The sequence below is a fragment of the Pelobates fuscus genome, chromosome 2, assembly GCF_036172605.1.
Source record: "Pelobates fuscus isolate aPelFus1 chromosome 2, aPelFus1.pri, whole genome shotgun sequence".
NCBI classification, from domain to species: Eukaryota; Metazoa; Chordata; class Amphibia; order Anura; family Pelobatidae; genus Pelobates; species Pelobates fuscus.
In genome coordinates, this window is record NC_086318.1 from 152,200,416 (window position 1) to 152,222,525 (window position 22,110).

General features: G+C 40.8%; 1 protein-coding gene across 1 annotated transcript in view; it reads right to left on the minus strand.

Annotated features, from left to right (window-relative positions):
* Positions 1 to 3,364, minus strand: part of DIS3L2 (DIS3 like 3'-5' exoribonuclease 2) — a 455,603-nt gene extending 452,239 nt beyond the window's left edge. The window contains exon 1 of the mRNA XM_063442837.1: positions 2,811 to 3,364. Within this exon, the coding sequence (XP_063298907.1) occupies positions 2,811 to 3,360 (550 nt within the window). The 5' untranslated portion in view covers positions 3,361 to 3,364. The remainder of the gene's footprint in view (positions 1 to 2,810) is intronic.
* Positions 3,365 to 22,110: the final 18,746 nt, after the last annotated feature.

Consider the following 22,110-nt stretch of genomic DNA (forward strand, 5'->3'; position numbering starts at 1 on the left):
CCCACGTCATCCATGTGTGACACCACTTTGTGTGAGCTGCATGCAGATGCCTTTCTTGTTCCCACAATACAGCAGGAAAACCCAACTGTGATCCGGGGCCTACCTAGAGTTCTGCACCGCACGGGCCACACTGAAGGAACCAGAACTGACTGCAGTATTCCCAGACTCACCTCAGCCCATGCTACCCCCATGAAATACAGACACCATTAGCAGAAGATTCCAAAGACCACACCTGGTGCGAGTAAAGACACCCAGGATATAAGCTCCATGTTACAGCACCCCGCTACCACAAAGATGGCAGCCGCGCAGGACCCCAATGAGATCAAGCGTCCGAGTGGCCCCTACAGAAAGATACGAAGCTCTCCCCTACCAGACCATCCCCCCAAACAGTTGGAGGGCAAAACAACTCGACTCCAGCAACTAAGCAAGACATCTCTGATTTACTGCATGAAATGAGACAGCTGGGTGCCACTTCTTTCGAATCCCAAAATCAAGGGAAGCACCACCTATAGCCTTCCAGGATGTCACAACCAGATGTTACTCTTCCACCGACAAACTAATCATGGCTGCAGTCCGTAGGAAAACTTCACTCCTCACCTTTCAGGATCTAACACGAAACACTACAATGGCGCCGATCAATGGAACTTGTGACCAGCCAGCTGCGTGATGCAGCATTGAGTATAGATGGACACTATAAAGAACCCTGATGGTAACCGAAGAGGGCATCAAAAGACTATCCACACTAATGTAAGCAGACTCCTTTCACCAAGCCCTGGGGAACCCTACAAGATAGTCAAACACACAAAGTAGATGTGTAAAGCTAAATTTTAGCACATTTACAAAAAAAAAAAAAAATGTTTCTAAAATAATTCACACTTGCGTTAAGGAAATTTTTCCAAAAAAAGAACACATATGTGGGCTGTTGGTATTAAAAGGTTGACTACTCCTGCTCTAAAATAACAGGCCACTGGAGTAGGAGGGAGAGAATTGACATTCAGTGGAGTGTATGTTCCCTTATTCAGTTCTTAAATTTCACATGGGTTTTCCCCACACACCGAATGTTACATTATGTACAAGTTGGCAAATATTTTTACTGTTAATATAGGTACACTATAGCATTAGGAATACAAACTTTTATACCGAATGCTTTATTGTGCCTCTTTAAGTAGGTGCCCCACCAATGCAAGATTTACTTACTTACTATCCCCTGGCAAAGTGGTCTCTGCTGCCACTTCACCTCCCTGGCTGAACATCAGTCTTTTTCTCAGCAAATCCAATGTTTATCCATAAGAGGCTGGTGCACATGCACACATAAAATGCTCTCTAGGAGTCATCGGAGCTAAAAACAAATTTAAAAGGAAACTACAATGCTAGGTAAAAAAAAAAAAAAAATTCCCTGGCACTATAGCTACCTATAGTGCCTCCTCCCTCATTGTCCCCAACTTGGTGCAGAAGGTGTTAAAACCCCTTCTGTCACTTAACCATTTCCAGTGCAGATATCCCTTGGCACTGGTGCATGCTCTGCCAACGCTCCTCCCCAGCAGACGTCAGGGAGAACTAGTGCACATGCACACCAGTGCTGGCACTCTCAGTAGGACCTTCCCCATTAGAAAGAATTTTACAATGCCTTCCTATGGTGTTTCAGGGGACGCTGGATGTCCTCATGCATAGCTTGAGGAGGTCTGTCAGTTAGGCAAGCAAAAGTCGCCTAACGATTCTGAAGTCCCTCTAGTAGCAACTAAAGATTGTTATAATTATCTTATAGTAGGTGCTCTGCTAGCTACTGCTTCGCACCCATGGTTTACAAGATGCCTACATTTCTCATCACCAGACTCAATTTAAATGTTCATTACTATGGTGAAAAGTAATTGCACAGTCATTGTGCAAACAACATTTATAGGTCACAGGTGAAGTGTCTCGCTAGCTGGTAAAAGTTCCTCTTACTACCTACTGAAGCACCGGTGGAGCAGCGGCAAGACCTCTACCACTTGTGCATTTATGCCTAACATTTACCAGATTCACAGAAGAAATGTTGGAACATCTAAACTGCCACAGTGCCACAAAAGTCCTCCATTTGATGCAAATTAAATAAAATGTAATACAACTAGCAGCTTGTGCCAAGTCCAGCATCAATTTAATTTGCTAGGGGGTATTACTTCTGACACTGGCAAAAAGTTACAACTATGCTGCTGCAGAGGATGCATTCCTGCTCTCTCCAAATGCCCACCATATAAATTTGGCATATGCCTATTCCATTGACATGTTTACTTAAAATGAAAGTCACAACAGAGCTAAAATATTACTCTGGCTATGAAAGATCCACAATGACAAAACAGGGCCCTATTATTTACAGTAAATAGGTGTATCCCAAACAAACATTTATAGAAAATGCCATATAGTTACCCTGGGACCATTAGGAACATATGATGTTTATCATGTTGAGTTTTTTCCATTAATCACCCTCATGCTTGCTGTGATATGGAAGACAGCTACTCAATTGTTCAGGTATTTTCTACATTTCCAAGTTTATTGCTCTAGCTGGCATAATCTGTACCAACATTAGATTTCTATCTGCTTTGTATACTATAACAACAAAACCAAGTACACACTGTACAGAAATTAACAAATGTCATGGCCTAAAAAATAACAGCTACAATTACTCAACAAAGAACAATTAGACACAGAATGAAAAGTATGTTGGTATCTCAGTGGAAAGTTAGAAACTATATTAGTATGGCGATCTTAATTCAGCAGCATACAGAACAGTAGGAAAAAAAAAAAAAAAAGCCAACACTTGATCCAAATCATACCTTCTGCAACTTGATCACTTGTGGGGATTTTACAACTTTGAGACTTAAACTTTGGCTTCACCGGCTGTGTTTCTATTTCAACTGGTTCAGTGCACACTTTTGATGGCAGTTGGTGACCAACAGTACTGGCTTCTAGTTTGCTTTCAGAGGTGTGAACGACTTTTTCCTCCTGACCTAAGTGACGTGCGCCAGAATCTCTTCTGGCTTGATTAGACTCATGAGAAGCATCAAGTTTCTTGGAGTTTGTATGCTCACAAATACTTATAAAGGACTTCTGCGAAGGAGAAGAACCAATAGTATTGACTCCAATTCCTCCCTTGCTTTCCCCAAAATCAACCGCAGAAAGTTTCTCTCTGTCCAGCACTACATCACCTGAAGTCTCTTCAAGCTGCAGCTTCTGAGCTATATAGCTCAGGTAGGACTTGAATCTCCCGCTGTGATGTTGTTGAACCAATCTAGCATAAGCATTTTTCTGTTGTACTCCAGACCAGTTAGCTCCATCCTTTAAAGTTTGACCCTGGGAAGTCCTCATATATCCTACATGATCCATGTTGGTTGGCTGTCTTGTTTGGTAGAATCATGATAAGAGAGAAAAATAAAATAAAGTTATTTTGCTGGCAACAAGAGATGGCAAACTGTGTTTTATGCAAAGACAGATGCTAAGTTGCAGTCCTTCCATGTTTTAGCTGGACTAAGCTTTCATGTACCGCAAGAAGCAAAGCCGGCTACTTACCCCAGTAATGCAATGCAACGCAACACCAATGCACATAGAAGTCCGGTTATAAATAAATATATAACAAATGCAGCATACACCTTCCAGAATATATATATGCTATAGATACAGTCGGGAGTTTGAGTCTTACATATTTACATGTTACGTGTACTCTCAAGAGTCCTGGAAATTGGTGCATTTTGGTTTTAGCTAGGATACCAATTTTGCACCCAGGGCCAGCTCTAGTCACCTTGTGCAAAATAAAAAATAAAACATTCATAGTGGTCCACCTGGCTACATCCCCCTAACTTTAACATCTACCACAGAACATAAAGTCCTACACTAATAGCCAGGTCTTACCTTACATGACAATGCAATCCTGGAGAGTCCACGGTAAACCCACTAAGGGTGAATTCCTACTTGCTAGGGATACATTTTCACTCCTTATGGCAAATAATTTTTAGCCCTGCATCCCATCATTTAAAACATCCCATTTTTATTAGCCTCAAAGTAATTAGAATGTTTGATTAAAACAAAACACCAGTATTAAAACAGCATTATTATACAAAACAGAAATAAACTAAAGTAGTAAACAAATGTCAAACTTATAACGGTAACATGCAGATATACAACAAGAATGTCAGGCAAGGTAGAATTTTTTTTATTTTTTTAAGTGTGCCTTAAAATGTCAAAGTGACACTAAAAGCACCCAAACACTTTTATATCAATGGGTGCCATGCCCCTGTCATTTTAACCTTGCAACTGAAAAAACACTGCTGCTCTGCCACAGACAGCAATGTTTACATTGCAGTATTAAAATACATCTAGTGGCAGTCACACTTGGTCAATAGACCCGCTTCTTCCAAAAGTGTGGAGTTTAGCTCTGATATTTCAAACATATGTTTCAGAGATCATTTGATTGGCACAGTATGGCATTCTGCCACGGATGTGCACTATGCTCCCATTGGCTTTCCAAATCAAAAGCACTGCATTTATTGAGGTATGACTAAAATACATAACACCACCTGCTCTGCCGGCACTAGTTGCACCTGGCTTTCCTGACCGTGAATGGACTGCTTAGTTGTCCTTCTCTGCCCCTTGGCCTGCTTACTCCCTTTTACCCTCCCACTGACAGACTACCTCCAAGGGGAGGGGAATTGGACACTTGCCCAACTATCAGTTTCTTTCCCAGCCCATTGGCCATCTGGAAACTGCTCTATCCACACTGATGCGTCTCTCAGCCTTCCCACTGCAGGTCTCTAAACAAGCCTTCCTTGCCACTACCAGATATACAAGTCACTGTAGATCTTTGCCAACCCACTGATCAGTGTAATATTGGTGTATAGCCTGCTGTAGCAAACTGTCAGCAGTCTGGTACCACTATAGCCATGGTGCCATGTGCAATTGGTCACACAGCTTGCATGCACCACAGGTCATCCATGCGGGCACCAGGCACATTCACAAATCTGTGAGTGAGGAGATCTGGTAAATTTTCAGCAAGCTAAAAGATAAAACACAAAACCAGATAATTCCAACTTTGCCATAATTTGCAGAATTTCCAATCGTCAAGAGTAATGCAAGAACCAATTTAGGCAGAAACTTGAGCAGAGTCTGTTGGACTCCGTATAGAAATGTTCCAAGTGTAGTAAATACTTTACGGAAAATTAAACCGCCTAACAAGATAGTGAGGAACTCTGAATGTTATAAACATTGATTATTTTGTCTGCCCTTTGCCAATTTAAGACATTTTCTTTTACTTATTTCCCAAGGTATGCCATCACACCAAACCTCCGCTGGCTGAGATCATAAACACTGATCTCAATAAAAAGTTGGCACCCATTACACCTCCCTGGCTATCAAACAGGTAGGTGTTTCTTCCTCTAGCGTAGCACTGCCTTTGAAAGACTTCTCAATGAATAGTGACCCAGCTCACTGATAGTCTGATTGGACAGCAGTGTGCACATGCAGGTGGTCCACAAGACTTCTCAATGAGAAGTCTATCATTGAATGATCCCTAGCACAGACACAAAACTCTGTTTGCATGTTAGAAAGACAGCCTGCTGTAACTGCAGATATTAGATCTGCACACTAAAATAACCCCACCCCCCAAAAAAATTAAAAATTGCAGAACAGATTACTTGCATGTTTTAATGCATTTTACATTGGGAGATTTATTTTTAATAGAGTGTTCCTTTAATCTGTTAACTTATTTTAAACTGACAACAGATAAAAGTCTTCAGACAGTCATTAATAAACCGTTAACGACAATACAAATGTCATACCTTACTAGGTAGTTTATAATTACACTTAAATTAAAAATATACATTAATAAAAAAAAAAAAAAAAAACACTTTTTAGTTGGCAAACATTTTTAAATGTTCATGTAAAGGAGTTTAACCCGCAAGGCACCATGTACGACTTTTCAGACATGCATCATGCCAGTGTGACGTATTAAAGGATCACTATAGGGTCAGGAACTCAAACACAAAATTCCTGACCCTATAGGGTTAACACCACTATCCAGCCCCCCTGGGCACCTCATGCCTCCATAAATATAGCAAAACATTATGGTATTCAAGCCTGAAGTCGTAGCTCTGCATGCTGTTAGACTCAGAAAAACAGACTGCTGTCGTCATCAGAAGTGGTAGCCTGATCCAATCACAATCCTTCCCCACAGGATTGGCTGAGATTGACAAAGAGGCACGATTCAAACACAGCCCTGGCCAATCAGCATCTCCTCAAAGAGATTCATTAAACCAATGAATCGCTATGTGGAAAGTTCAGTGTCTGCATGCAGAGGGAGGAGATACTGAATGTTTGGATGCATTTTAGGCAGCCATGACCCAGGAAGGATTTCTAACAGCTAAGAAGTGGCCAGTGAAGTTATCACTAGGCTGTACTGTAAACACTGCATTTTCTCTGAAAAGACAGTGTTTACAGCAAAAAGCCTGAAGGAAATGAGTCAAGTTGTGGTTGTTCTGGTGACTATAGAGTCCCTTTAAGAGAGAACAGCATAGGCCTGGATATAATGTAGAGTTATAGTTTCTTTCATTTCACTAATGACCAACATAAAGAAAATCTATTCAAAGTGAAGTGCAGATTTTAGTTCAAAATCACCCAGTTGGAAAAATCGTTACTTCAACTACACTTTTCATTTAGCTACTTTGGCCTAAAACTTGAAATTCACTTTAGTGTATAGCACTGTATTAGAGCAAAGTCATTTATGATTGCCCAAATAGGTCATTGTACAGAAGGGGTACACAATGAACAGTTATGAAAAATGTCCCCCATATGGAACACTGTGCATCAAAACAAAGCCAACACGTGGTTTAAATGCAGTCAATTGCAGTGATGAGCTACACACAAACTGGCAGCTTAATCAGTTAAAATGAAGAATATTCAGTCTAGTTATTCTGCACAGTATCAAGTACATGCCTAAAGGAGGTACACAACCAGAGCACCCAATGGGCACTCTTACTCTCAAGAAACCTATATTGCTGGATGGTGGGTTAAAGGGAAACTAGTTTATCCATTATAGTGAACCATTTTCTGTAATTAAAACACATTGCTTCCGAGGCTCACAGTGGGGGGGTTAGTGAAAAATGAAATGAATGCGCCAAGATAACTGGCAGGACAATGTAATAATATAAATAAAACCTGTATAGCACCAAACCATACACCCCGCCCCCACTGCCAGGAACAGCAGCCCCTGTCCTGGAGTGACACACGGCATTTAGGGTCCCTGAGCACAATACACCGCCCGCCATGCTGCGTACACCTGCCTCACACTCACCGGAAAACACTGTACGGCAATGCGCCCCCAGCTCGGTTTAAATAGCCTCGGACCGGCACTGAGAGCTTTGGAAATTCTACTTCCGGGTTATTTAGAGTGCAGTCAGCCGGGGCTGTGAGGGGCGGAGTCAGGACTTGCGAACATGGCGGCTCGCTGTGGGGAACACGTTGGGGGAGCAGTGACTGCAGGACTGTCCTTTGTCAACTCCTAGGGGAGACCTGTGGGTTGTGTTAGTGTGTCAGAAGCAATGTTTAGAGACACAGTGTTGTTTTGTTAAATTGTAGCTTTATACTGGTACCTGATCATTTATAGGGGCTTCAGTAGGCATAACATGAGAGGGGTATTCTTTTGCAATTTATTCTTCAGTATGTTTTTCAATTTTAATAATATAAAGAAAGAAGGGAAGTTATAGAAGTATAAGACAAGTATTGTGGTAGAAATGTATTTGTACAAACGTTTTCTGGTAGAAATATATATTGAAATGGTTATATCATATGGGCAAAATATCCACCTTCATTTATCCAGTCATTACATTTCCCAGTTTTACATTTGCTGTCAGTCCATATCATAAAGTGTGCCTACATGGTTGAAATCTGTCATCTGTTTCATAGAAATGCTTATAACGAAATCTCATTAATTTATATATATTTCTTTGTTTGTTTTTTAATCTAAAAAAAAACAAAACCTCTTTACCTCCAAGACAAGAATTGCACCTCACTTTTCCTAACACAGGTTTTGTAGGATCAACAGGGAGTGGGGATGGTGGTGGCAGTAAAATGCAGGCAGGCCAAATTTGTAAAATATAAAATCACTTCACATCTATCCTTTTCCTAGCAAAATAGCTAACTCAATGTATAGATTTCAGAGGAATATTATAGTGTTAGGAATACAAACCTGTATTATTCCTAATGCTATAGTGCTGTAGTCACTAATTAGATTTAGGACCCTGCCAGTGTTCAATAAAATGTAATTTAAAAAAAGCTTTTTACTCAGACTCCCTGGGTGTTGTTGCCATGGTGGCAGTATCATTTCCACAATGAACGTTCATTCAAATGCTTCTCAAAGAGGAGACTCGGGGACAAGGTGTACATGCACAGCAAGTGCTGCACCGCGTCCATTAAAATGCTCCTCACTCAGGTGTTGCTCAGAAAACACCTCTGGTGGCTATCTGGTCTAGTGGCTGTGTGTTTTAAAAGAATACCCATTGCCCCATAACAAATTTATTGAAATTGAGTTGTTATGGTGCGAGTAGGTCCCTGGCACTTGTTTATCTTTTTCATGGGGAGCTACTGATTGACTTGGAGCATCAGCTGGCTGCTCTATGCCAATCAGAAGAATTTTTTTTAAAGCAAATGTAGATGTGGACAGAGAGAAATTAGGCTACAGAGCAGACTTAAAACAACTTAAGTTTGATGAACCTGTTCTGGTGCCCAGAGTGTTCTCTAGGTGCAGATGCCTTATAGTTTTAACCCTACAATGTAAAATACTATAGTCATGTAGACAAGGCATCTGCACCTAGACTACTTAATTGAGATGAAGGTCTCTGAGTGCATTTAGTGGTCCTTTACCTATGGAACATTACAATATCCAATACCTAACACAACTTTATGCTGTATACTTGTTTTTTTTTTTTTTAATTTTTAAAGTGATTGTTTTCCCATGATTAGCATATGTCCAGGAAAGATATTTGTGCTAGTACAAATAATTGATCTTGAGATACGGCTGTGCTCAAAAGTTTACATACCCTGGAAGAAATTGTCAAATTTTGGCATTGATTTTGAAAATATAACAACATGTCTTTTATTGAAAGATAGTGATCATATGAACCCATCTATTATCACATAGTTGTTTAGCTTCTTTTAAAATCATAATGATAACAGAAATCACCCAAATGGCCCTGATCAGAAGTTTACATAACCTTGAATGTTTGGCCTTGTTACAGACACGCAAGGTGACACACACAGGTTAAGATGGCAGTTAAAGGTTCATTTCACACACCTGTGGCTTTTTAAATTGCAATTAGTGTCAGTGTATAAATAGTCAATTAATTTGTTAGCTCTCATGTGGATGCACTGAGCAGGCTAGAATCTGAGCCATGGGGAGCAGAAAAGAACTGTCAAAAGACCTGCGTAACAAGGTAACGGAACTTTATAAATATGGGAAAGGATATCAAAAGATATCCAAAGCCTTGAAAATGTCAGTCAGTACTGTTTCATAGACGTGCAAATTTTGGGCAATTCAGACATTCGGATACTTCCGAATAGCTGAATTACCGGAGTGTCGAAGTTCCGAAGTACTAAAATACCCAGTGGAAGAATGAAGAATGTTACATTGTATAACAGTTTACATAACAAGTATACAAACAGCCAGAATTCAGCTGTAAGCTATTCAACACTTACAACAATCAAGTAACATGTTCATATAAAATGTGAGTTACTTAGCCAGTAAATGGATGGAAATGAGTAAGTAGATAACTCCCTAATTCCCACGGTATTAGGGAGCTGTCTACCAAATGGCTGAAAGACCAATTAAGGTTGAAATACCTAAATTGGTCTTTCAGCCAAATTTACTAATACTAAGTAAAAGTATTAGTAAATTCTGCCCCTACTCGCTATACCATGAAAGCAACCAATCAGAGAGTTATGAGTCAAATTACACCGCGTGGGAAAATTCCAAAGAACTTTCCCACGCTGTGTAAAATGACACAGAGCACACTGGTTGGATTTCAACTAACCAGTCAGAGTGCTGTGACAGGTAAATGTAGAGACTTACCTGTTGTTTTTTGTTTTTTTTTTAAAGTGCGACGGGTATTATGATTTTTCATTTGGCCTTTTTTCAGGCTGAAAAAAGATTTTAGAAAAAAGAAGACATCATATGGTAAATTGTATTTCTTTTTTTACAGGTACTTAGCTATTGTCCCCCCTCACTATTTTTAGGGTGAGGGGGATAGGTAGGGGTTTATAAAAATGTTTTGGGAGTGGGGTGACTAGGGGTTTGGAGACCACTAGTCAACTGGGGGAGGTAAAATTTTTATTTAGGGCCCCTACCCGCTGCTCAGGTCCCCCCCCTTATTCTACTTTAGGGCCCCCAGCCGCTGCTCAGGGGTGGGGGCCGGGGGAGGACAGTAGGCCCCCCCCCCCTATTCTATTTTAGGGCTCCCACTCGCTGCTAAGGGCTGGGGGGGGAGGACACTAGGTCCCCCCTTATTCTAATATAGGGCGCACATCCGCCGCTCAGGGGTGGTGGCCGGGAGTGAGTTACAATAGGTCCCCCCCTTATTCTACTTTTGGGCCCCTTCACCTGCCGCTCAGGGGTGGGGGCTGGGGGAGGACAATATCCCCCCCCCCTTATTCTAATTTAGGGCCTCCATCCACCGCTCAGGGGTGGGGGTCAGAGGGGGAGGACAATAGGTCCACTTCCATATTGGTATTTAAAGCCCTCACCTGCCACTCGGGGGGGGGGGGCTGGCGGGGGGAGGAAAATAGATCCCCCTCCATATTGGTATTTAAAGCCCTTAACCGCCACTCAGGGGTGGGGGCTGGCGGGGGGAGGAAAATGGGTCCCCCTCCATATTGGTATTTAGGGCCCTCACCTGCCGCTTAGGGGTGGAGACTTTTCGCAGGTGGGGGGGAGGCTTCTCACTGTTTATTAGACATGCCCCTACACGCAGTATAGCAAGTAGGGGCAGAATTTACTAATACTGACACCGTGGGAATTAGGGAGCTATCTACTAAGTGACTGCAAAAGAACATCCAAAGTCTCGAATTTCGGAATACCGAACCAAATATTTTCCCCATGCACATCCCTACTGTTCAATCACTTGTGAAGAAGTGGAAAATTTGGGGATCTCTTGATACCAAGCTAAGGTCAGGTAGACCAAGAAATATTTGAGCCACAACTGCCAGAAGAATTATTCGGGATACAAAGAAAGTCCCACAGGTAACCTCAGGAGAAATACAGGCTGCTCTGGAAAAAGACGCTGTGGTTGGCACAATATGCCAATACGTGAACAAAAATGAGCTGCATGGTCGAGATGCCAGAAACAAGCATTTACAGTGCTAATGCCACAAAAAAGTCCAGTTACAATATGCCTGATAATACTTTGACATGCCTCACAGCTTTTGGCACACTGTAATTTGGAGTGAATAGACCAAAATAGAGCTTTATGGTCACAAGTGCCATGTTTGGAGAGTGATCAACAAGTGAAAAGAATACCATCCCCACTGTGAAACATGGTGGTGGCTTACTGATGTTTTGGGGGGGGGGGAGGTGCGAGCTCTAAAGGCACGGGGAATCTTGTGAAAATTGATGGCAAGATGAATGCTATCATATTATCAGAAACACTGGCACACAATTTGCATTTTTGTGCACAAAAGCTGCACATGGGACACTCTTGGACTTTCCAGCATGACATTGACCCTAAGCATAAGGCCAAGTTGACCCTCCAGTGGTTACAGCAGAAAAAGGTGAAAGTTCTGGAGTGGCCATCTCCTGACCATATCTTCGAGACACTCTGGGAAGATCTCAAACGTGCGGTTAATGCAAGACAACCAAAGATTTTGCATGACCTGGAGGCATTTTTCCAAGACGAATGGGCAGCTATATCACCTGCAAGACTTAGGGGCCTTATAGACTATTACAAAAGACTGCACGTTGTCATTGTTTAGTGCCAAAATCTAATATAGTGCCAGCCTTAGATGTATATACTAAATTTGGTCATAAATTGTTCTTAGGTGTGACTTCACCCATAAAAAATATCCAAAAAATACTGTTCATGGTTACATAATCATATTTGGCTGAACTTTTTGTAACTCGTGTGTATTGTATAAAGTTGAATCACTAATAGGATCGCATAGGGCCATCAGTTACCTATGAATAAATAGAGTAAAGTTGAATTCCTTGTTGAAACCATTTGGTGACAATGTTTTAAAATGATAGATCTGTGACAAGAGTATCAGAAGCTTTTTAAAATTATATCAATAGAACGTGCATTTATATGGCATAAATTAAGCATACATATTTGTAGCTGATTCTAGTTTTCCTATGTCACACATTACTTTATGTTGCTGGGATCAACCCAAATTTATTAGAGGGAAACATTGCAATCTATATTTCTTACTGTCACCTCTCTGTCCAAGGTGTTTTACACCTCATTAGTGGCTACTAATCGTATATCATCTGTGCCATCTGCTGTCATGGTCTCCTGCTTACCAAATGTTTAGCATAGATGTTCTTCGATCAGAACCTCACACATGTCCTTTCTTCCATGTTTGGCATAAATGTAATACAACCAGAACCTCTTGGGCCTTCTACTTTCCAGAAGTTTGGAATTGTTCTTGAGCCCTGCTCAGTGAAACAGCTAATCATGCTTGTCACTGAATTATTATGTATTTTATGGGAAATTGTGTATTCATAACACACACAAAATAGATACTACAGATTGCCACTTGCAATATGCACCTACAAATGTTTTTCTAACCTGAGTACTTATTACCCTGACCACTTGATGCCCCACATTGGTTGATTCCATCAGGACTAAACAGCGAGACAAACCCGAGGGCTCAGGATTTAGATTGGTTGTTGAGGATAAAGCATAATCAGAATGTCTTTAGTTTTCTAGACTGTAGTTTATATGGCTTAATCATATGGCAACAATTGGGTTTAAGAAAGCGATCAACACAGTATTTCCTTGTTCTTGCTGCATGCTAATTCAATAATATAAATCACCTCTGCTGGCATTTCATTTTCTATTTTAAGAAAACCAAAAGTAAGATATATTTCACCAGTGTTCTCAATGTAGACAATATTATAATATATCTATATAGTGGAAACCTTCAAAAGCATAAGATTAAAAGATACAACAAAACTTAGTACAACATACCAAAATTGTAACAATACAGTTTGAAGGCCACGCTTGGAATCCTAGGATGAAGGGACATGAGAAACACAAAGTACTGATAAGAATGTACAAACCGCAAATATTATATTTCAGGTGAAAATAGCTGAGCTGAAAAAATTCTCTGAGTCAGTTATACTTTCAGTTTGGATACTCTGGCGTAAAATTTGAAATTAACTTTAAACTCTCACTTTAGTACATAACCATGTTACACTTGAAAACTGGTGCTAGTAGAAATAATTACATTTAAAATTTAAAAGCACAGCCCATAGCTAACTCTGGAAAGATGCATTTTTAGTAAATGTTGAGGGGAAGACTCAGACAAAAAACTTTCTAGAAATATGGGACAGCTCCATCGGGCTGAGAATGATGGGAGATACAGCCACCACATCTTGAAGGTCCTCTTTAACCCCTTAAGGACACATGACATGTGTGACATGTCATGATTCCCTTTTATTCCAGAAGTTTGGTCCTTAAGGGGTTAAAGGGACACTATAATCACTACAACCACTATAGCTTAATGTATCGGTTCTGTTGTCTATAGCTGGTCCATGCAGGCTTTTAAATGTAAATGCTGCTTTTGCAGAGAAAAGACAATGTTTTCATTGCTTCCTTGTAACATCTCCAGTGGCAATCACTCAGAGTGTCAACAGAGGTGCTTCCTACATTCAGCATCTCCACACTGCATGCAGACACTCCCCATAGAAATGCATTGGTTCAATGCATTTTTATAAGGAGATACTGATTGTGCAGCGCAGCTTTTAGCTTTCCTATGGGAAAACATTGGATTGGCTGATGTCATCAGGATTGATGATCTCAGACATGGAGGCGGGGCTATCCGCAGTGAGACCAAAGAGGGAAAAAAGTGAGGAAACTGACTTTTATCACGGGGGGCCGGGAACCTAAATATTTTTTCCAGCCAGGGTGATTCTTTGTTATTGTAAATGTGTTTAACCCCTTAAGGACACATGACATGTGTGACATGTCATGATTCCCTTTTATTCCAGAAGTTTGGTCCTTAAGGGGTTAAAGACATCTCAATATTTATTTCCTTTAGTTTGGCTTAACTGGATTCTACCCTGCTGCCATTATTGAAATGTAGATATGGGAACATCTACAAATATTTTACTCGGCAGAAAAATTTGGTTAGTTTGAATTGATTCAGCCAAAATTAATAAAAAATAAAAAAGTTTTGGGTGCATCAGATTTCATATTTGGCATTTTGTATTTGGCAAATTCCTTTTGTTTCAGAGATCAAGAGAGAATTAACCAATGCAGGTAAACAAGGAGGCACAAAAATCTATATTTATATATTATATATTTAATTCATATATATATATAATATATAAATATAATTCTTGTTTTTTTGGGGGTTTTTTTTACGGTGCCTCCTTTTCTCTCTCTATTGGTCACTTCGTATTTAATTTGGTAATAAAATCAATATTTAGTGGCTGTACCCTAACCATACTTTTTTCCCATCAATTATCATTTTTATTTTTGGTGTCACAGTCAGAACTCTGAATAAAAAAAAAACAAAACCAAAAAACAGCTTATTTATTGCCATTTCATTTGTTTTGAGACTTGTAAGTTTCTTCAGAATTTCAAAAAACAGTATATTTAAGTAAGCATGCATTAATGGCACAGAAAGGGTTACGTTACCATTAATGTGCTAGCCAAGTGAGAGCTGTAGGGAGTGGGTTAAATCATTAGCTGACCTTTCCCTAGTCAATTACTCTTTAGATTCATTATCATAAATGATCTGTTTTCTGTCTACAATGACAAAACATTAAATAGGTCTCTTTGAATAAGGGCTAATGACTAGCATTTCACTGAAATCAAGAAAAAAAAGGACTCTGTATTTTCAAACGCCCATTTTGTCTAAAGCCCCCCTAGAATGTGTTCTATAAGCCTTAGGAGGTCATTATTTCTTCCTCTTCTTTTTACTGTTTATAATAGCCAGCTGCTCAGTACAAACTCTATGAAGCATGCAATTGTATTTTTAACCCGCTTCCAGCTGCCAATCCCCAGGTAGCAAGTTAATGTTACTGTAACCTTTCCATTAACGTTCAATACTGGGTTTAAGCATGCCTATTACTGGGATAGGAGGAGATTGGTAAGTTATACCAAGTGTACATGTCAGTACCATGGACAGAGCACCGTGACCATACTAAGCAAATTAGCTGACCCTGTAGTTCTTGAAATATTAAGCTATATGTTGCTGCATTGCTTCTTGTTTTTACCTGTCAAACATAAACAACCGTATTAGCATACAGCAAGCACTAAAGCAACATTCCAAGATATATTATTGTATTATATATCATACTGTCTAAGAGTTCACCAAAGACTGTCTAGGCATTATGAGAAGAGTAGTTCACAAAAATCTGCTCTAGACTTTCAGAAAATATCTTGTCATGCACTGTGAGACTGTTTGCATTCCGTCCTACCATAGCAAATGATCTTTGTTGTAATCAGGTACAAACTGTGACACAGAGGCCTAGCCTACAAGCTACGATGAGAACGTATAGTATGCTCCCTGTTTTGTTTTAACAGAATAATTATACACTAATGCACTTTGACCCAATTTTTTATGCATAATAAAATTATTAAATGTACTATTTGTTTCAAATCCAAGATGTTTAACTATAAGATAAAACTAGCACAAAAAGCTGTCTTTTTCATTTTGCAAGAAGTACAGATTTCAATAGAAACTGACACTTTTATAAATTAATCCCCCCCCCCCTCCCCCCCAGCTTTTTTTTTTTAGTTCTTTATATTTGCGTGCATAAAAGAAAAGCAGTTACAGATGTATTGGCAGTGCCTTGACAGCATAGACAAATAATATATCGGTAAACAGTGAGATATCAAGACATGACATGGAAATACAATGCACAATTTTTATAATAACAGGAAGAATGGTTTCAAGCTAACATGAAGTGCCGGATAGGCGTAAGCTATCAGAGTATAAAGATGTACACTATAGGCACCGTGATGGTAAGCTAGGTGTGAGTCCCACATTGAGAACAAAAAAGAAAAAATGTAGAAGGAGGGTGCATTGCTGAAATACCATGCTTGAGATGGTAAGTTCTTGTGCTCAGTTCCGAGGTCAGCCAATGCCCCACTGGGGTACTCCACAATCCAGCCAGGGGGGGTCTCAAAGCCAGGCCCCGTAGCCCTGCTAGAGAGAGACCTGCAGACATATATTGGGAATAAGGCAGGCACTGTGTAGCCTCGAAATCCGGAGTGAGCTGTGAGGAAGGCTCTTCAGGGTAGCCGGTTCTGATTGTAGCAGGCTTCTTCGATCAGTTAACTGCCCTTCTCTTGCTGGGATGCCTGGCAGTATCTGGAGTTCGATGAGCAGCTTGAGTTCTTGCTGAGCTGGGTTTTGTCCTCCACCAAATTCGAGCTCTCTGCATTTGAGAACCATGGGTTTGCCACGTGATCATGGAGGCAGCTTGTTAGGTAAGTGTTCTCCTTCTTCGGAACCTGCTGCTTCCTAAGTTCCAGCATCCTCCAGAAGGCAGTAAATATGCTGTCCAGTCTGGCATCGAAGACCCAGTATTTGTTAGAGCATGTAGCGCTGCCATTTTTTGCATCTCCATAGCTGCGTTCCTCTCACTTAGTATCAGCTTGTGTGTCTTGTGGAGCTGGGTTGCCTCCCTGGAGTGGACCGGGATCACCCCCAAAGGTCCCTGGGGGGAGGGGGGATAGGAGGTTTGTAAGTCCACACCGCCAGTGTCAGGAAGAGGAGAGCGGCCACCTCTCCCCATCTTCGCCATCCGCAGGCCACGTTAAGCCATCTTAGGCTCTTGATCATGAAATTACTCAAGTCAGGTATCTGGGAACACACCAGAGCACCCCTAACTTGGGTAATGCTATTTGGTGTGTATTCAAGCTTGGGAATTTCGTGTTTTTCAGGGAAATCATCTGAAATAGCAGGAGCTCTGTGAACATGCGTCTGTTCAGCTTGCAGATCAGGCTCCGTCCCCCACCCCACCCCAGCTGTGAAGCAGAAAATAGGTCCTGCTAACCTGGCTTGTTTAGCTCAGTGTTGCTCAGAGCACCTGCCTTGCAAAGATAGTTCCCTGAGCTGCATTGGGAAGTCTGTGATTGGACAGCCACATAAAAGGGGAGGATTTGCAGACGCAGCCGATAAGAGAACTGCAGCTTTTGCAGGCTGTTTTTAGATATGCCCCCATTGAAAAAATGCATAATAAAATACATGGAAGTTTTGATTTGTGCTACATCTACAAAACATTGATAAAGCCGGGGAGCACAGAGATACCGTGGTCTCAAAAGGTGAGGACGCCGGTGGACGTCAGTGCGATGCGCCCGTGGCTAAACCATTATAGGAAACGCAGGGCTGCTCCTTGGGGGTTTACGGGATGGGTTTTGGATTCCTCTTCGGATGAGTGATTCTCCCGGGATTTGTCAGAATCTCAAGTCGGTTCAGGAGCATTCTCAGGTGGTGGATGACAAGCTCAATAAGGAGCTGTCTCTGGGACAGATGGCTGGCCCCTTCTCTGCCCCGCCGATCCCTAACTTACGTGTCTCCCCATTGGGAGTGGTACCTAAGAAGGAGCTGGGTAAATTTTGTCTGATTCACCATTTGTCCTACCCATTTGGGGGTTCAGTGAATAGTGATATCAATGAGGAGCTGTGTAGGGTGTCGTCCGCATCATTTGACGCGGCGGATCGGATGGTTCGGGTGGCAGGCCCAGGGGGTCTGATTGCAAAAGCGGATATAGAGGCTGCTTTTCAGTTGCTTCCAGTCCACCCTGACTGGCAACATCTTTTGGGTTGTTTCTTCCAGGGCAGTTATTACGTGGACCTGTGTTTATCCATGGGTTGTTTTTTCCTGCTTCTATTTCAAATGTTTTAGTCCATTTCTGGAATAGGTGGTGCAGGAAGAGGCAGCGTGTAACTCGCCATAGCATTATTTGGACGACTTCTTGTGTTTTGGTCCAGCCAGTTTGAATGTGTGCTCACACCTTCTCCGAACCCTGGAAATGGTCTCTCGGTTCTTCGGGGTCCCGCTTGCCCCTGATAAGAAGGTAGGTCCTCCCACCTGTCTGAACTTTTTGGAGTTTGAGATTGATTCGGTTGCTGGGGAATGTTGTTTGCCGGAGGTTAAGGTTTTGGAACTGCGCAGCTTGGTCTCTGCCGCCATGCCCCTCAGGAAGATGCAGTTGTGACACCTGCAGTCACTCTTGGGTAAGCTGCAATTTGCATGCCGGATTATTCCTATAGGAAGGGTGTTTAATCGCCGATTTCAGCAGCGACCGCAGGGGTGGAATGTCCCCATCATTACGTGCGTATCACTCGCCCATTGCGCGATGATCTGGTGGTTTGGTCCATCTTCTTGGATGGGTTTAAGGGTCAGTCTTAATGGCAGGCGCCTGAGGTGTCCAATGCTGCGTTAGGGTTTTGGGGCCATCTTCAGTGCCCACTGGTGTGCTGAAGCTTGGCCGGAAGCTTGGCATTCGGCGGGGTTGACCAGGAACTTGGCTTTCCTGCAGCCTTTTCCTATCGTGCTGGCAGTGGAGATTTGGAGTAATCTCCTCAGGGATCGCAGGGTGGTCCACTGTGACAACATGGGGGTTGTGCAGGCCATCAATAATTCCTCTCCTCCAGTGGTTGGGCTTCTGCTGCACCGGCTGAATGGATACTGAGTTTGTCTTTATTCTTGGCATAATTTATTGGTGTTTATTCTAGGTATAATTGTATATTTGTGGGATAGGCAGACCAAAGGCCTACTGGTCTTAAATTACCCATTATTGGCCCATGGAAATAAGCTCTTAAATCGTATCACGAACACTAAATTTTTTTTTTAAAAAGTAATATTCTCTGAAAAATACATTTTAATGTTTATTTGTACATCCATGCAGCTTTTAGTTACCCTTTGTTAATTGGCTGGGTTTACATAAAGCCAATATGAATGCAGGGCTTACATAAAGCCAATATGAATGCACCTTATGGGACATTCCCATTGAATAACGCAAACGATGCACAAGCCACAGGTCAAAGAATGTAGAAATCAGAATAGTCAGGAGCCAAGCCAAAGGTCAAGGAATACAGAGATCGGATAGTCAAAAAGGGAAGCCAAGGTCAGATACACAAGAAATCAATACAAGGAACACGCTCTCGGATAACCAATATGGAACCCACAACAGGGCATCGAGAAATGGACAAACTAGGTTTAAATAGCTTAAGTTGTTCCCTGATAGGCTGTAGGCAAACATGTGACCAAGCGTAACACACCCATATAATTTTTAATGATCTTGCCCTTTAAGGGTTAAAGAGAAAACCCTTAAGTTAAACACAGTTGCAGCGGCCGGCGTCATTAATGATATAGACCCGGCTGCTGAGGGAGGAGTAGTCACCACTGGTGAGTGATTATCGGCATTCCCTTTACCATGTAGGAATGAGCTAACCCAGTGGGCGAGGACCTAACAGGTAGGAGATTATGGATGTCACTTATGGATGTCCTCTAGTTTTTGACGAAGTGCTGTACTGTAGTTTTCTGGATAGCACCCTTGGGGTATGTTGGGTTGGTTGGTGAAACAGATTATTTAGTTTCTTTGCATAGTTCTCCCTTTGTACAACAACCACTTCTGGGAGCCCTTCACTGGAGCCAATAGAGTTAAGTAGGAATAAAAATAAGAGGTTTATTTTTTTTTTGGGGGGGGGGGGGGGGGGTCGCAGACTTTCTTAACTAGTTATCCTAGTAGTAGGAGCAGCCAATTCAGCTGGGTTTCTGCTAGCTATTTTTTTCTGTTTGTATTAGTGCTGAAACAGGGAGGTTATATGGCTTATTTGATGTGATTTTGATCAGATGGAAAAAGTGCCAATAATACTGCACAGTTTTTAAGACCCCACTGGATTTCAATGCAGTGAATTTAATTGATTTGTTCTTTGTAATAGATTTTTTACTGGTGAATAGGTGAATGCAGTAACCTGGCAGTAAGGTGTCATAGCGGGTAGCATTGAAAAGCCTAACTCCCCCTGCTGGACTATTTTTTTCCAGGGTTGTGAACATTTGGTTGGTCCAGATTATTTTTCCACTATTATGTCATGATAATAACAACAATCTGCTTATGCAATTGGATTTGTTTTCTCCCTGAGGGGCTTAAAGCGCTTAGTGCACACTCTCTGACTTAACTGAATCGGCAGCTAATAAATAAGCCATTTGTTCAGAAACTGACAGAGGATTATACATCATCAACTTTGTGGCTGAAAAAAAGCTTACTAAATATCTTAAGTTATATGTATACCTGTGTGAGTGAGATGCAGGACTTGTTGGTGCAGGAATATTTATTAACCCTAAATTACATTAAACTGCTCTGAAGTGTTTTCATTTAAAATGTAACCTATACTACTTGAAAGGTCATATTTAAGAAAAAAAAATCACATAATTAGTACAAAATTATCTATGCTACAGCAGACTTGTGTTTTGAGTGAAAGGTAGAAAAAATGGTTACATTATCTTTATTGAATGTAAAAAAATAAAAATTGGTTGTTGCAATTTTTGTTAAAGAAACACTATAGGGTCAGGAACACAGACATGTATTCATGACCCTATAGTGTTAAAAATATTATCTAGCCCCACCTGCACTCTCTGGCCCCCTAAATATAGTAAAATCTTACCTTTATTCCAGTCTGCTGATTTGTGATCTGCCACCTTGGCTGACGTCATCAGAAGTGATGATCTCAGCCAATCACAATGCTTTCCCATCGGAAAACACTGGATTGGCTGAGATTGCTGTTGTTCTGGTGACTATAGTGTTATTTTAAATCTACTTACAGTACTTTACATATTTCTTTGATAAATACTTGGTGTTTTTTAGTTTAGTCTCATTATTGATGATCACAGCATGCAATGCCTATATTGAAAGACTGTCAAGAATTCAGTATCTGAACTGTAATAATATTTGCTTGTTAGATGGCTTAGTGGTTAGTGCTCCATCTACAGAGTCACTCCCTTGCAAGGCCAGCTCTGCCTTTCATCCTTGCATAGTTTGATAAAAAGAGTTCCATTGACCTAGGTTGTAATGATCTCCATTTCGAAAGCTAAACTTAAATTCTAATGAAAGCTTGATGTATTATTTCTGGTTTAATACTTTTTCTAATTATTTACTTTATTTAATTGATTTGTTGGCCATGTATTTAACCAATCCTCCCAGAGATAGTACGAATACATATTATACTCTTTCTGGTCTACTGTACATAATATTTGGTGTAGTAAATGTTGTAATAATTTTATAGCACAAACTCTGACAGGGACAGTAGGTGGACAAATACATACGCAATATTAATTTTGAGAGTAAACAGCAAAATATGCTCCATCAAACTAAAGAACTTTAAAAGGGTTTTATATATACTACTTTGTGGAGCAACATTATTACAAAATGTAATATGACAAATTTTCTAAACAACAGCCCTAATAAAAACATAAATAGCTGTCATGTTAAGTACAGCAATACATGCTGAAACTTATTTGATTTGATGTGACGGAGACTTGAGGAAATACATCGAAAGACAGATCTTAATTTTATTCCCAACATGCTGTAGCATGTATGCAAGGATTTTGATAGAAGACACAGCACTTCTAATTCCTGGTACAAAGTATCCTCGAGCCAGATTTAGTCATTTAACCAAAATAGTATATTGCCTCGATATAACACTAACAATTTAAATCAGAGAATTGACCTTCTTTAATAACCTTTTTTCTAGCTGTAGCTGTTCAGAATAACACGTTTGATTGTTATAATTCTATTTACAGATCACTGGGGTAAAGGAAAATGAAACATATACAAAACGGACTGTTTTCTTTAGTTAAGAGTAAGGGATGAGTTAATTCTTATTGCAGCTATTCCTTCTAAATGGAGTAATCGTGTTTTGT